Here is a 17951-nt window from a genome sequence, read left to right on the forward strand (position 1 = left end):
AAAGCAAAACATCAGTAGGCCATTGGTAACTGAAAAACGTAACACTTTGCCCTTTAAATTGGCCCTATATTAGTTGCCAATACTTTAAAAGTTTCTTGTCAGTAGCTGTGACGTCCCTCATCTCATTTTGGGTGTGTTTTAACTCTTTTGCCTTGCGCTCAAAAAATGCTCTGGGCTTGTTTTGGACTGCAAGTATTGGGGATGAGTCGTCTGTCTTATGTCCTATTATGTCTTATTAATTAGGACGGCCTCATGCATTCATTAGCAAGAACTTTGGTGCAGATAATGCACTGTGGATGGATAATTTCATAGGGAAATCAAATTAGCTTTCAATAGCTATCAAAGTACAACACTGTCCGCAGTCAAATAAATAGTGCTAATGTTGTTTTGAAGTCATAATTACATGATTTTTCAGACCAAATATTCAAAGTAGCATGGTAAACAATATAGGAACAGTGTCTCATGTTGACACTATTCAAAAATGAACGAATTGGTGCAGATAATGCACTGTGGCTGGGTCAGGAACTCTTTTCTTAGAGAAATTGAAATAAAAGCATAGTTCAGGTAACTATCTTGGTATTTCCTGCATTTCGTGTAGCAGTATTGCTAGCGCTGCGATTCAAAATGTTTAGAGCTTCCCCACCTGGGTCCAGTATGCTTGGGTCATTAGTATTAGCTGCTCAAGGTGAATCAGGGATTCAGTGAAATCAGGATTTTTTTTGTTGGACGAATTACAAATTTGTCAATTGTAACCCTTGTGGGCCGGAACCCCCTGTTGGGAACTGCTGATCTAGATTAAACTCCTTATTTTTTAAGACAAACTTTTTATCCATGACTATTGCCTAAGTGTCCCTTCAGAATTCTGGATTTGTAATTTGGAAACAATCCCAAAAATCTTAACGGGAGTTTAAAAGGTTTCCCAAAAACATTCAAATTAAATCCCATTGAATTGTCATCGTGATTGGCTCTAAATTCTAATAGAGAATCTGATAGGAATTCTGCAGGCATTCTTTTCAGATGTTTTGCATGCTTTCATACACATATAATTACAACCAACACTAGTGTGGTTCGGCTTATTTCTAAATTTAGATGGAAAACAATGCGCTACAGGGCGACTTTTCCATGCAGGGCATTTAATCACAGGGCCTCAAAGAATAATGCATTATATCTCTTTCTATCAAAGCACTTGCTTTTTTATATTCATAATTACACATAGTTTTATGCTCGTTTGTGCTGCATAATGGACTTCCTTTAGGGACAGTATGAGGCAAACAAAACTTTGGCCACAATACTGAAATGCTGTGAATGGAGCATTTCTTTCCTCTGTGAATTTACTGTGACTATTGTACTGCACAGATGTCTAAACCTCTTGGGGAAATAACTTAAAATATCAGTGAGAGACAATGGCTGAGCTGGTAAACACCTATATGGAAAGAGGCAGATAAGGCAGATTTGACTTCATTGTGCCAATGAAATTAAATATTTAGCGCAATTTATGAGGGAGAAATTAGCTATTTTGAAAAGAGGTGCATTTCTGAAAACCATTATAAAGTCACGAGTTCATCGGTGCAAACATAGTTTAGTGATTTGGTGTTTCCCGAATCCATCGTTCCAACATTCGCAAACTACAGCTGCAGTTATAAGCATAGTTCCTGGCCAACCCAGGCTCATAGAAAATATGTGCCCAGGACTACACGTTTGAGAACTGACAAATATGTACCTTTGACTGTTTTCTGGCAGTTTTTGATTAGACAAATCCACTAGAGGGCGCCACAAACATTTTTGATGACCTCAAATATGTTACTGGGGAACGTTTTCTTATATGCGACATTTCTCATAAATCCACCAGAGGCTGCTGTGTACATTTGTATGCATTTTAATCAAATCAAATCAAATTGGGCCTTTATTTGTCGCATATACTTTTGTATAGTGAAATTGAACCCCCTTGACCATATACAAACATCACTATGTTCAGAGGAAGACCGGTAATAGGAGGTAGAATTTAGAAAAAGGAAGTAAGCTACATCAGGAGAGGCAGGCAAAATAACACCCTCTCACCTTGCTCTTGAATTAGAGCAATGTGAGACCAGGGAGAAAAACAGCCCAATCTAGCAGAAAAAGCACACAAACAAGACTGACGATGTCCTTCTCGTGCACGTCGGTGAGAGAAGTTGGTTGGCTTGTTGCGCATAATGTATCAGTTGAATATCCACAGACCCGAACACCCTTTACCCCTGTTTTCGAAACCAAACTAGAAGAGAAAAGCATCATGGCCGCGTGTTTCTACAGCAACTTCATTTTGTTATTTCCTGATTTCTGGAACCATCCTTCATTGGACTCATAGTTAGCTACAGAGCAGACCAGTCACACTAAAAAAGGCGTATTGAGGTAAAGTTGGTTTTAAATTCACATTCAAACTTTCTCCCTAATATAATTTTGGAAAAGTATTATTTGCAAATGTTAAATATGGACATCAAATTAGCCGATGGCTATCAAAGAACAACACTGTCCACAGTCAAATAGTGCTAATGTTGTTTTGAAGTCATACTTACATGCTTTTTCAGACCAAATATTCAAAGTAAACAATATAGGGACAGTGTCACAAGTTGACACTGTTCAAAAATGAACGAATGTCCGAATATAAAACCAAAACCTAAAGTAAATAAAAGCTGTCAATACAGAAGCAGTCAGTGTTACCAGCCTGCAGCGTTCGTTTTACATACAAAATGCAGACATAAGTACCTGCGAAAGCATATTTCGGTAACACTTTACAATAGCAGTACATGAATAAGGATGTATTTATATGTAAACTAAACATTACTTTATTTTGAATTAAGACGTGCGCTAATCATGAACTAACTTTAACTACAACATGAGTCACATGAGTTCATGTGTGAATGATGGCTACCTTAATTACTTTTTAGTACTTGTTGTTAATGTATTAATTAACATTTCAGTTTAAGCTAAATGTAACCAACATGAACTCATGAGCTGTTAAAGGGCCATGAAACCGCCTCGTTTTAGCAGGGTGTTTTCACACCTCTACTTTGGAAAAAGACAGAAAAGTGGGCGTGTCCAGCTCTGTTTAGGGGGGAGGAACAAAACGAGATATTTAATTTGAGGAGCTGCTCTAAGCCTGTATTTTTCATGCAATGTTTGATACCACACGGGGAATGAGAAACAAAAAACCCTCAACATTTTCTGGAAACTTAGATGCACATGGCAGGTAGTGTCAGAAAGCCGCGTGTGTTATTCCGGTCACAAAATGCGGTGAAAATCCTACACGAGGTTAAAGTTTGGTTGTAGTGCTAACATGTTTACACTCGGTGTAATAGTTAGTTCGATACGAACAAAATGAATAAACAAAGAGCACTGGACGCTCACTTACCAAATCTGTAGAGACAGGACAATCACCAGCAACTAGAGCCGCGTCTTTATTAAGAGGAGACTACAAGCGAATCCGGATCTCAGCGTTTGCAGATGAGAACAGCTCTCAGGTAAACAATAATCCTTCTTAGACACGTAAGTTATTGTTGTCGAGCGTCGCTTAAACTGTTAATCCACACGTGACTCCAGCTGCGCTCTCACAGAGAGAAAATAACAACAAAACTTAACTGAAGCAAACTATAAAAGCAACACTTCTCGCTTGTTTTGCCAATACAACGTGGCGTCTCGGTCGTCTAAACACTGTGACAGTAATGAATATTAATGAAGTTGCACAATAGAGCGCGCTGATTGGTTTAAACCAACCCTTACTCATGCATTAATGCAGCACACTCTGAGACGTAATAAGGCCCACTCTGGTACAGACGTCCAGTCTACAAGCTGGAACACACTCTATTGTCTCATGGCTGTGACGCAGCTTCAAAAATTTGTTTCAAACCGGAAGTACGAATTTGCTTGAAAAACGCAAAAACAACCAATTTAGACTTTTTAGTCAAATATAGGTGTCCTAATAGTGTTTTTAGAAGTGTGGGACACATATACGACTGTCAACAGCTCAAAAAATGTGTTTTGGTGTTTCGTGACCCTTTATGTATAATTATGTCATGACTTTACTTGGAGGGGCACATCACTATTAACTCATCCTTAACTACTCATGAACTCCTGTTCATGTTGATGTTGACAGAGCACTTTTCTGTTGTTATTAAGTGTAAACTCAGTATTAGGATGTCCATAAGGAGTTCATGAGTTGTTAAGAATGGGTTAATGATGATGTACCCCTCCAAGTAAAGGCACAATATTATTATACATTAACATATCATGAGTTCATCATGGTTAAATTAAGCATAAACTAATGTGGTAATTAATACATTAATTTACAAACAATCATGTACTAACAAGTAATTAAGGTATCCGTCATTCACACATGAACTCGTGACTCATGTTGTAATAATAATAATAATAATTCCTTGCATTTATATAGTGCCTTTCAGGGCACTCAAAGCGCTTTACACAATGGGGGGGGGGTCTCCTCATCCACCACCAGTGTGCAGCATTCACACGGCAGCCATTTTGCGCCAGACCGCACACCACACACCAGCTGATTGGTGGAGAGGGGACAGAGATGAAGCCAATTGGAATATGGGGATGGTTAGGAGGCCATGAAGGACACTTTTTCGAAGGACATCCTGGGATTTTTAATGACCACAGAGAGTCAGGACCTCGGTTTAATGTCTCATCCGAAAGACGGCGCTCACTGAGTAGCATAGCTTCCCTGTCACTATACTGGGGCATTAGGACCCACACAGACCGCAGGTTGAGCGCCCCCTGCTGGCCTCACTAACACAACTTCCGGCATCAACCTAGCTTTCCCATGTGGTCTCCCATCCAGGCACTGACCGGGCGCAGCCTTCTTAGCTTCAGTGGGCGACCATGTGAGAGTTGCAGAGAGCTAGCTGCCGGCAGTAGTAGTTAAAGTTAATTCATGATTAGTGCATACCTTAACTCATCATTAATTCATAATAAACTAATGTTTAGTTTACATATAAATACATCATTATTCATGTACTGTTATTGTAAAGTGTTACCCATATTTCTCGTTTCTCAAAATTGCAAAAGTACTGGAATATGTGATGTTGTGATGATTATTTGTGATTATTACAACTGCACTAACTATAAATTACTATAGTATTTTTCTTCCACATTGACCCCTATGAAAACAAGTTAAAAACACAGTCATCTTGTCACCTTGTTTACCATCTCCACCGCACACGTCTCTACAGTGATGTAATTAGCAAAAGCAAGAGTTAATTCTCTCATGGGACTGGATGTGATGGACATGAGTTACATGCTGTCCAGTAATGCTTGTAAACACATCTCTGTCTGTCTGTTAAGCGGTGCAGTCATTAATAACGTCCAGCCTAACTGCACCATGGGATTGATTGGGCTCGCCGGTGACATTCTGACCGCTCGCCCACACCGCTTCTCCAGAGATTTACAGCACAAAACATTGCTTTCTTTGGACGCCAGAAGACTTCCATCCTTTGTTCTGAAAGTCTCAATGTTGGGCGTTCAATTGACATGAACCAGCCGGGGTTTTATAAGCTCAATGTTGGCATTTAATTTATTGGTAACACTTTGGTGGTTCAGGTCTCACTATTAACTAGCAGCTTATTACACTGTAAAAATGCTAGGTTCCACACAAGCTATTTGTGTTGGGACAACATATAGGGTGACACAGTGACAAGGTGGTTGGCACTGTCACCTCACAGCAAGAAGGTCGCTGGTTCGAGTCTCAGCTGGATCAGTTGGCATTTCTATGGGTTTCCTCTGAGGCTCCGGTTTTCCCCAGTCCAAACACATGTGCTATAGGTGAACTGGTTTCACTGAATTGACCGTAGTGTATGAGTGTGTGTGTGAATGAGTGTGTACGGATGTTTCTCAGTACTCCCATCAGGTGAAGTTTTTTTTTTTTTCCCTCTCCGCTGTCGCCACTGCCTCGCATGGTTCAGGATTGGTAGAGCTACGCATCTATGAATTTGCTCTTCAGTGTTTGAACTCTCAGTAATGATTAAATCACACTGAACTGAGCTAAACTGAACTGAACTGAACTTAAACACTAAAACCTGAACCACACTGTTCCAGTTACTATGACCATTTATGTGAAGCTGCTTTGACACAATCTACATTGTAAAAGCGCTATACAAATAAAGCTGAATTGAATTGAATTGAATACTGGGTTGCAGCTAGAAGGGCATCCGCTGCGTAAAACATATGATGGATAAGTTTACGGTTCAAAAAATATATTTTGCTGTGGTTACTAACTCAAAAGAGTGCTCTATCAAAATCAGGTGTAATTTTGTATCAATGTAGAACAACTCTAATATAACTTCACAAATGAAATGCTGAATTGAAACTTTTGAAAATCCTGAATGAATATTGGAGTAACTTTTGCACGCTGGAGGAAGGATGACACCATGGCTAAAGTATTACTGTTAGACAGGTAATGTTCTGTTTTAATACTTAGTCAGGCTGAGCTAATGTTAGATTGTGTTGCGTTATGAATGACTTGTATACACAGACGTGTTGTTCAGCCACTGAAATCTCCCGGTTAAAGATTGATGTGATTATTTTCAGTCTCATAAGGTCCTTTTACAGCATCGATAATGTAGATTTATATTTAGTTTAACAGCAAAACACCAGTAGCGCTATTCCGCCTAGCCTGCTTTGTTGAACTGAAGTTGCGTTTATATTCACATTGGTTCATTTTTAAACAATGACAGACTTCCTAAACTGTTTACCATGCTACTCTGAATATTCACTCTCAAATAGTATATAGGTATGGCTTCGTAATACGTTTAATTGCTGCACGCTGCGGGCCAAACACTAACTAACTGGCGAATGACATGAACTAGTGGGTTGTCTGCTGTTGTGACGCAGTGTGTGCGCTCTCGATTTCAGGAGGTGTGGCTTTGAAACACAGTCCCTCCTTGCCGTCCTAAGATAATATGCTAAGTGGTTAGCATTTTGGCAGATCACCTACTTCACTTTTAACTAGCAAATAATATAAATATTATGAGCGTAAACATTAGGTGAGCAGGTTACTAGGGTTGGGCCGATAGACGATGCGGTGCTGTTTTCAGTAGCATGGCAATAAATTTGATGTAAAATGCCATTCAAACTCACATTATTAGCATTTAACACTGAATAAAGCACATTAGGTGTACCTGAGCTGATCATTGTCAGTTTATCCTGTTGTTCAGCTGTGAGAAATAGAAGCCGTTTCTGATCTTTCAATTCGAGGTGTTGGTTAGAACAAAAATTCCTTTTAATGTAGAGAATATTCCTTCTATCGAGTGCCGTTGCTTTTATGTAGAACACAATAAATTTAAATCAGCCTTTAGGCTCGATCGTTAGACTCGCTCCTGTTCGTCTTTAATCTGGCAACCTGAGCTTGTGTTTGATTTAATCCAGGAATGCAATACCTAGTTCAACCACTGGATGTCAAACTTACGTACTGCACCTTTAAACAAAAGCTGCACATTGTTATTTTTGACTCCATCAGCTTAGGCAAAAGAAACATACGGGTGGGTCAAAAGTAGCAATATTTGCTAGATTTACTTGCTTAATCTTGTTTATTGTGTGACTATGACCTTGTTATTGTTCACTGCTAATATATTTTGTCCTTTATTTTTGCAAAAACAATATTAAACAGCATTTTCATTTGAAATTTCAGCTACAAATGTTTCAAAAGCAATCCAACACTGCACAGTGGTAAAATTTTCTGAATTTTTTTTGTATATTTATTTTTATTATTAATAAAAAGCTAAAAAGCTCTGAAGTGTAAGTGAAAAATAAGACCAAAATATGTCTACTAGCAATGAGACATAAATGAGTGTTACTGTCGTCCCCACTGGAACTGATTTAAAACTCAGAGACTTCAAACTTAAGGATGTGTTAAAGCCTACATGGCTTTTTTTCCCTCGCCATCAATTGCCACTAGCTTGCATGGTTCGGGACCCGTGGATCTGCGTATCGATGGGTTTGCTCTTCAGTGTTTGGACTCTCAGCAGTGAATATTGAAACACACTTTAACACTTAAAACCCCCCTACAAAAAGCTTAATCTAAATTAATTCGTTCACCTTTCTCGGTTGACATGAATCCAAAATGTTCCGGGACAAGATTTCGTTTTCTAACAAGATTCATGGTTGAACTTGAATTTGCTGAATCGCGCCTACTGTTATTCTAACAGATATGTAATACTTGGCAACATAACAGTAATTTGTGTTTTAAAGTGCGTGACGTCATGTACTACAGCCGGTGGCAATGGACAACGGCGGTGGCAACTGACCAAGGCGGTGACGCGGTTGTCACGGTGACCGTCACAGCCTTAGACTTAAGTATATATATATATATATATATATATATATATATATATATATATATATATATATATATATATATATATAAATATCGCAATATATATCACAGGGGAAAAAATATCGCAATGTCAATTTTTTTCAATATCGTGCAGCCCTACACTGAATTCATTATTTTTTTTGTGTGCCACCCCATGATTTGGTGTGGCCTCTTCGGGCCACCCCTAAGAAAATTTTCTGGGGGTGCCACTCTGCTCCGATTTCCCCCACAGTCCAAACACATGCGCTATAGGTGAATTCGATGAACTGAATTGGCCGTAGCGTACGTGAGTGTGTGTAAATGAGTATGTATGGGTGTTTCCCAGTACTGGATTGTGGCTGGAAGGGCATTCACTATGTAAAACATATGCCGGAATAGTTGGCGGTTCATTCTGCTGTGGTGACCCCTGATACATTAGGGACTAAGTTAAAGGAAAATGATAGAAAGATTGAATATAGTTTTATACTGTAAAAATGCAGGGTTCCATACAATTCATTCAGGTTGTCTCAACATAGTGGGCGAGGCAGTGGCGCAGTAGGTAGTGCTCTCGCCTCACAGCAAGAAGGTCGCTGGGTTGCTGGTTCGAGCCTCGGCTCAGTTGGCGTTTCTGTGTGGAGTTTGCATGTTCTCCCTGCATTCGCGTAGGTTTCCTCCGGGTTCTCCGGTTTCCCCCACAGTCCAAAGACATGTGGTACAGGTGAATTGGGTAGGCTAAATTGTCCGTAGTGTATGAGTGTGTGTGTGGATATTTCACAGAGATGGGTTGCGGCTGGAAGGGCATCCGCTGCGTAAAAGCTCGCTGGATAAGTTGGCGGTTCATTCCGCTGTGGCGACCCCGGATTAATAAAGGGACTAAGCCGACAAGAAAATGAATGAATTTCTCAACATAAATCAATTAAGTTAACTTAACAAATTTAAGTGGATTGAACATAAAACAATTAAGTTGTCCCCCAAAAACCTCAAGTACACTGAAAAAAATTATTCAGAGATGATTCCCTGGATTTACAAAAAAAAAAAATGTACGTCAAGTGGCTGTAAAAAAAATTATTTGGGCTGAATTTAAACAAACAAATGAAGTTACATTTTATTAAATTTAATTTGTTTGTTAAAATTCAGCACAAATAAATTGTTTGCAACAGTTTTGCAGACATCTTTTTTTTTCAGTGTATTGTGTTGTATTAACTCATTTGAAGTAAATGGCTTAAACAAGCAGCAAATGTATCTTTTTTGAGTGTATATACTGTACAGTTTTGCATACTTACTGTATATTATATTACATTTTGCTCATTCTTTGTGTGCAGATCCCGAGTCTCAAAGAAAACGAACCGTTCAGAATGTTTTGGATCTCCGACAGAATCTGGAGGAAACCATGTCCAGCCTGCGAGGCACTCAGCTCAGCCAGAGGTGAGAGAGAAACAGCACATGTTCATGACAGGATAAATCACAGCCAAACTAATTCACCAAAACTCCTGCTCTCAGTGCATCGTAAATCTGCGTGAAAGCGCCACGATGTTCTTTGGAAACGATTGTCACGCATATTTATTCCACACAAGAGCTTGAATATAAACAAGGCTTTGCATTATACACAACTGTGTACCTTTTCCACAACTTTTCAGCCTCCTACGTCTTTTGGGAAAGTTGCCATTTCGGTCATTCAGAAACACCTGGCTACCACATTCACTGATGCACACACAATGAAACACTTTCAATCAATGAACGCACACTGGAGCCAAGCGTAATACACAACTGGGCTTTTACTGTATAGGACTAAAGAAATGAATGGTGCTTGTCCATGCAAAACGTTTTTTTGTTGTTGTTGTTGATTGGTTGCTAAGGTGATTCAGCTTTTAGAATGTTGCTGTGTGGTTGCTATGCTCCAAGTGGTTGTTGGGTGGTTTGTTAAGTCACAAAATAACCCACTTTGATGTCTCGTGTAACTTAAATATTTTATTATATAAGTTATAAGCAGTGTTGGGGAAAGTTATTTTTGAAAGTAATGCATTACATGTATAGGTGAGCATAGATGGTTTTTTTTAATATCTAGATTAATCTCACTGTAATCTTGGAATTAATCTAGACTAAAATGGCTCATTTGAATTCTGCCGAAGGCATTCAGAATATGTGTGCTTCCCAAATAATGACTCAAAGTAAGTCTTTGAGACTGGGTTTCTCAAGCCAGGTGGCGCATTAGACCAGGGGCTTATCTCCTGTTTCCAAAATGCATCACAAACTGCTTGAGAAACTGTTCTACTATGAAAATTGGTGATAAAAATAAATGATGTTCAATCAGATGTCCTTGTGTTTACTAACTGTTTATTCAGTTAAACATGAATGTTGAACTGTAGGCCTACATAAGCTCCAAACAGCGATTTTTGGCCACCTTAATCCGACTAAAGGCATAACTGAACTAAACAGAAATGGAATTAAGACGTGGAGTATGCAGATATTAGTGGCATTATTAGAGTAAACACCGCGATCAAACTATTATTGTCATGTATGCCTTTTCACCATATTTTCAGACAACATCCACACACACGGCTGTCAGTAAAAGGACCGCGCACACACAGTCTTAATTATATTATTGTCTATTTAGGCAAATGACTAGATTACAGATGTCCATGTAAGTGTAGTCAGTCGTGTCTTCGAAGTAAGTGAAAGATCCCGAAGGCCATCCTGCTGATTTGATTTAGAGGGGCACTTTTTTTGTCAGACGGCTCACCGGTCAGGTATACACTAGGGATGTGATATATAGATACTCAGAAGCTTTTAAGTTGATATCGATATATTTTTATTGATCTATAGTATTGATATTTTAATAATTTCTTCATAACTAAATGTTTTAGAGCTGTAAACAGGATTGTCAGTGGCGCTTGTATACAAGACGTTACACCAATCAATCTGCGGCTATATATATATATATATATATATATATATATATATATATATATATATATATATATATATATATATATATATATATATATATATATATATATATATATATATATACATGTATATACATATATATATATGTGTATATATATATATATATATGTATATATATATATATATATATATGTATATATATATATATATATATATATATATATATATGTATATATATATACATATATATATGTATATATATATATATATATATATATATATATATATATATATATATGTATATATATATATATATATATATATGTATATATATATATATATATATGTATATATATATATATATATATATATATATATATATATATATATATATATATAGTTAACACGGCAAATAGTAGTACAGTATTATAATATATAGTAAATATAAATTTAAATAAAAATAAAAACAAATAAATAAAATAAATCTGCTCTCTCTTTCTCTCTCGTTACCAACCGGTCTCGTCTCTGCTCTGTCTCTCTCTGCCGACAAGCTGTAAGGGGTGGAGCTAATAACCCGCTCCTACGATTGGTTGTTACTTTACCTTAAACTAGATTTGTATACATTAATTTTATTTTGTTTATTATATTTATAAAGACTTGTAGATATAATAACAATATGATTTTACTGCTCTAAAAAATATTATAAATAATTATTTAACTATTCAACTTGGGTTACATTTTGCAAAATACAAATTGTATATATTATGTTAACATATAAGGCGACGCAGTCTCGCAGTAGGTAGTGCTGTTGCCTCACAGCAAGAAGGTCGCTGGTTCAAGCCTCTGTGCAGAGTTTGCATGTTCTCCCTGCGTTCGCGTGGGTTTCCTCCGGGTGCTCCGCTTTCCCCCACAGTCCAAAGACATGCGGTACAGGTGAATTGCGTAGGCAAAATTTTCCATAGTGTGAGAGCGAATGAGTGTGTGTGTGGATGTTTTTTGTGTGTGGATGTCTTCCAGAGATGGGTTGCGACTGGAAGGGCATCTGCTGTGTAAAAATGAGCTGGATAAGTTTGCGGTTCATTCCGCTGTGGCGACCCCGGATTAATAAAGGGACTAAGCGGAAAATAAAATGAATGAATGAATGAATGTTAATATATACATTTATTTTTTATTTCCATTAAAATAACGGCACATACATTTTTTTTTAATTCCTTGAACTTCTTTTCATTACAATCTGACATCTGCCATCTTTAATATGGGACCAAGCTTAAATTTATGCACTAAAACATTAAAAAATTTGCATTTATTTAAGTTGAACATGTCCTTTTTATGCATATGATCAAAAAAAATAGAACAGTTAAGGGTTGAACAACCGTTTACCTCTATAGGAGACTTGTAAAATGAGGCTTTTTCAAAAAAGGTGGAGTATTCCTTGAAAGCATCACTTGTCAAAATGCATGAGTTAGACTTGTTAGCACAGGCGTAAAATGATTCATGCTGATCAACCAGACACAACCCACACTTTCACAGCCGTGTGGGTGTGCGTGTGTGTGTAAAGCCCAACTCCAATGAGCTTTTCTGTAACATCATGCTTCTGTTTTCTTTCAAGAAACAGAGATGTGCAAAAGCAAGGTGCGGTGTTAGATATTCAACATGTCGATTGGCATTATACACCTGCTGGACTGATCTGGAGTCTGTTAATGTCAAGATGTGTGCTTGAAGGGGAAAATGTGATTAATTACTGAGACACATGGATGCTTTTAAGTTTTCGTATCCTGTTTTTGTTTTGGAAAATAGTTTTAGTGTGTGTTATACTTGCACAAACAAGTCTTTTAACACTTCAGTGTGTTTAGTTTAAGATATGCAATGAGTATTTAATCAAAAGCATGTTTTATTTGTCATAGTGTCATTGCCCATATTTAGGAAGATTTGACCAAGTCTCACACTTCTGAAACTGATTTTCTGTTTTGATTTTCTTACAGTTCAAATATCATAAAATTCTCAATGCAAAATTTTATTGAGTGGAAAATGGCATAACATATTAAATCTTGTTTTAATTTCTTATTTTTATGCTAATTTAAATTGAATGCTTGAACAAATATCTGTCATTTGGGGTCAGAACAAAAAACAATATTATTTTAGAAACCTAATTGGCAGATATTTTTTTTCTTGTATTAGTCATAAACTCACTTAATTTTGAACCCTTTTTCAAATAATTATTATAATATCCTTTTTTTCATATTATTTTTACTGGAAATAAAGACAAAAAATACCATGTAACTTTTAAATGAATAAATACATAAATAGTAGAGAATGACATAACATATTTAATCTTTATTTTTTCTTTATGAAAGTTTAATTTTTAAACCTTTCTTAATTTATTTATTAGTTTATTTTAATATTTTAATATTTTTCTTATATAATAATTGTAGTTTTTTTAAAAAAAGAATGTTAGGTTATTTTCTTTTTGTAATTCTGTGTAATAAATAAATATTATATAAATATATAAAAAATGTATGTAATTTCAAATAAATAAATATTGATATGATTGAGTGTATAATAACATAAAATATTAAATTATTTTTATGCAAATTTAAATGTAATACAATAAATGTAAATGCCATTTGCGGTCAAAAATAAAGGCATAATTCAAAGAGACAACAAGATTATTTTCAGAACCCTCATTAGCTAATATTTGTTCTTGTATTAGCCATAAACTCACTTAATTTAAAACCTTTTTTTAAATGTGTATTATAATATCCAAATTTTTTTTGTTTGTTTGTTTGTTTGTTTGTTTGTTTGTTTGTTTGTTTTTACTGTAAATAAAGACAAAAACACAATGTAATTTTTAAATGAATAAATCAATAAACAAATAGTGGAAAATTACATAACATATTTAATCTTTATTTTATCTTTATGAAAATGTGATTTTAATACAAGAACAGATATCTGCCATTTGGGGTCAGACAAAAAAAGAGCATTCAAAGGGACAACCAGATTATTTTTCAGACCTTTCTTAATGCTTATTTTAATATTCTAATATTTTTCTTCAAAATAATGGTAGGTTTAAGAATTTTTGTTTATTTTCTTTTTGGAAATAAAGACAAAAATATTATGTAATTTAAAATAAATAAATAAATATTGAGTGTATAATGACATAACATATTAATTATTGTTTTTAATGCAAATTTAAATGTAATACAATGACAAATATCTGCCATTTTTGGTAAAAAAAAATACATAAAGGCATAATTCAAAGAGAAAACTACATTATTTTTCAGATCTTAATGCTTATTTTAATATTCTTCTAATATTTTTCTTCAAATTAATTGTAGCTTTAAGTTTTTTATATATATATATATATATATATATAAATGAACAAACAAATAGATTACAACATATAAAATCTTGTTTTTATTTCCTATTTTTATGCTAATTTAAATTGAATGCTTGAATAACTATCTGGGGTCAGAACAAGAAACCTAATTCAAAGGGACAACAAGACTATTATCAGACCCCTCATTAGCAGATATTTGTTCTTGTGTAAGTCATAAACTCACTTAATTTTAAACCTTTTATTAATACTTATTATGATATCCTAATTTTGTTTGATTGTTTGTTTTGTAACTGAAAATAAAGACGAAAATACTGTCATTTTTAGATACATACATACATACATACATACATACATACATACATACGTACATACATACATACGTACGTACGTACATACATACATACATACATACAAACATACATACATACATACATACAAACATACATACATACATACATACATACATACATACATACATACATACATACAAACATACATACATACATACATACATACATACATACATACATACATACATACATACATACATACATACAAACATACATACATACATACATACATACATACATACATACATACAAACATACATACATACATACATACAAACATACATACATACATACATACAAACATACATACGTACATACATACATACGTACGTACGTACATACATACATACATACATACAAACATACATACATACATACATACAAACATACATACATACATACATAAATAAATAGTGGAAAATGACACAACATATTTAATCTTGATTTTGTCTTTATGAAAATGTAATTTTAATACACAAAATATGTGAACATATCTTCCATTTAGGGCCAGACAAAAAAAAAGCATAATTCAAAGTAACAATAAGATTATTTTCCAGACCTTTCTTAATGCTGATTTTATCATTTTAATATTTTTTTCCAAAATAATTGTAGGTTTATTTAAGAATTTTTAGGTTATTTTCGATATAGCGCATGTGTTTGGCCACGAGGGTAACATGCAAACTCCACACAGAAATGCCAACTGACCTAGCGGGGACTCACACCAGCAGCCTTCTTGCTGTGAGGCGACCACTAACAACACTATTGCACTGAGATTAGGACTTTTGAACTAGCAACTCATTTCAGATTATGTGAAGCGTATTTGAAGTCTGCCTTTTTCTTTCTTGATTTAAATTTTCTATAAACGTTCTTGCCACACAGTGGAGTTCACTACTGACAGAACTTTGGCTTACAGAAGGACGTGATGTGGCAGTGAAAGCAAATGGAAAAGCAGGTCATGAGGTTTGGGAGTGGTTGAGCCGTACAGTGCAATGAAATAAGCCTGCACGTGTGTTATTTTCAGCTGTGATTTTGAAAATGCATACATATTAAAGCACTTCTTCAGGCTAAAAACTCCCTTTATCTTCAATCCAGGTCTACCTTATGCCAGTAGCCTGTAGGACAGATATAGTCACATGCAAACTCGAGTCCAGATCTCTCCTTTATAATCAGCTCATGAACCGCCAACTTATCCAGCAAGTGTTTACGCAGTGGATGCCCTTCCAGCCGCAACCCATCTCTGGGAAACATCCACACACACATTCACACACACACTCATACACTACAGACAATTTAGCCCACCCAATTCACCTGTACTGCATGTCTTTGGACTGTGGGGGAAACCAGAGCACCCGGAGGAAACCCACGCGAACGCAGGGAGAACATGCAAACTCCACACAGAAACGCCAACTGAGCCGAGGCTCAAACCAGCAACCCAGCGACCTTCTTGCTGTGAGGCAACAGCACTACCTACTGCGCCACTGCTTCGCCCGCATGTAATTCAGATGCACAAAAATAAAAAATGTGCATAAACCTGAACTATATTTTCAATTGATGCAATTCCTGGAGCAAGAGAAAAGCCTAGACCTAAGCAAACCATCAGAAGGAAATCCACATTGCATTTTAATACATTCATAAACCTGTTTTAAAGGCTTGTTATAATATATGAATATTTAATAACTTGGTATTTAGAGAGTTTCATTGATTGATGACTGTATGATATATACTTTGATTTATTTTTGTCCTGTTTCTAGTCCAAATATCTACAAATTCTTAAACCAACAAGCATTTTTTAGACAAGTGAAAAATAGTGTCTTCTTGTCAGATATAATACTGCACACTCAGCGGCCACTTTATTAGGTACACCTGTCCAACTGCTCAATGCAAATTTCTAACCAGCCAATCAGCAACTAAATACATTTAGGCATGTAGACTTAGTCAAGATGATCTGCTGCAGTTCAAACCGAGCATCAGAATGGTGAAGAAAGGTGATTTAAGTGACTTTAAATGTGGCATGGTTGTTGGTGTCAGACGGGCTGGTCTGAGTTTTTCAGAAACTGCTGATCTACTGGGATTTTCATGCACAACCATCTCTAGGGTTTACAGAGAACAGTCCGAAAGAGAGGAAATATCCAGTGAGCGGCAGTTCTGTGGGCGCAAATGCCTTGTTGATGCCAGAGGGCAGAGGAGAATGGCCAGACTGGTTCCAGCTGATAGAAAGGCAACTCAAATAACCACTCTTTACAATCGAGGTCTGCAGAAGAGCATCTCTGAACACACAACACGTCCAACCGTGAGGCAGATGAGCCACAGCAGAAAAAGACCACACCGTATGCCACTTCTGTCAGCTAACAACAGAAAACTGAGGCTACAATTCACACAGGCTCACCAAAACTGGACAATAAAAGATTGAAGAAACGTTGCCTGGTCTGATGAGTCTCGATTTCTGCTGCGACATTTGGAAGGTAGGATCAGAATTTGGCGTCAACAATATGAAAGCATGGATCCATCCTGCCTTGTAACAACGGTTCAGGCTGCTGCTGGTGGTGTAATGGTGTGGGTGATATTTTCTTGGCACACTTTTCCATCCCTTTATGTCCACAGCGTCTTCTTATGGCTACTTCCAGCAGGATAAGTCACCATGTCATAAAGCACGAATCATCTCAGACTAGTTTCTACAGTCACCAGATCTCAATCCAATAGAGCACCTTTGGAATGTGGTGGAACAGGAGATTCGCATCATGGATGTGCAGCCGACAAATCGGCAGCAACTGTGTGATGCGATCACCTCAATATGGAGCAAAATGTCTGAGGAATATTTACACTATCTTGTTGAATCTGTGCCATGAAGGTTTAAGGCAGTTCTGAAGGCAAAAATGTGTCCAACCTGGTACTAGTAAGGTGTACCTAATAAAGTGGCCGGTGAGTATTTTTTTTTTTTTTTTGAGTTTTTCCTTTAAACAAGCAAAGTAAACAGGATAAGAATGTGGTAAGAAAAATGATCTCATTTTTGCTTAGA

The 17951-nt window shown here is 36.2% G+C and overlaps 2 protein-coding genes across 15 annotated transcripts in view; one reads left to right on the forward strand and one right to left on the reverse strand.

Moving 5' to 3' along the window:
• The window catches only part of slc12a5a (solute carrier family 12 member 5a), a 2560186-nt gene that overhangs the window by 850770 nt on the left and 1691465 nt on the right, over positions 1–17951 (reverse strand). The gene's annotated exons all lie outside the window — the stretch shown is intronic.
• nav1b (neuron navigator 1b) overlaps positions 1–17951 on the forward strand; it is a 947042-nt gene that overhangs the window by 91374 nt on the left and 837717 nt on the right. For all 14 annotated transcript variants that reach the window (XM_087258108.1, XM_087258109.1, XM_087258110.1 and 11 more), the window contains one exon: positions 9664–9766. In XM_087258108.1, the coding sequence (XP_087114234.1) occupies positions 9664–9766 (103 nt within the window). The remainder of the gene's footprint in view (positions 1–9663; positions 9767–17951) is intronic.

The sequence above is a fragment of the Danio rerio genome, chromosome 6 (genome assembly GCF_052040795.2).
Source record: "Danio rerio strain M-AB ecotype USA chromosome 6, GRCz13ab, whole genome shotgun sequence".
NCBI lineage: Eukaryota > Metazoa > Chordata > Actinopteri > Cypriniformes > Danionidae > Danio > Danio rerio.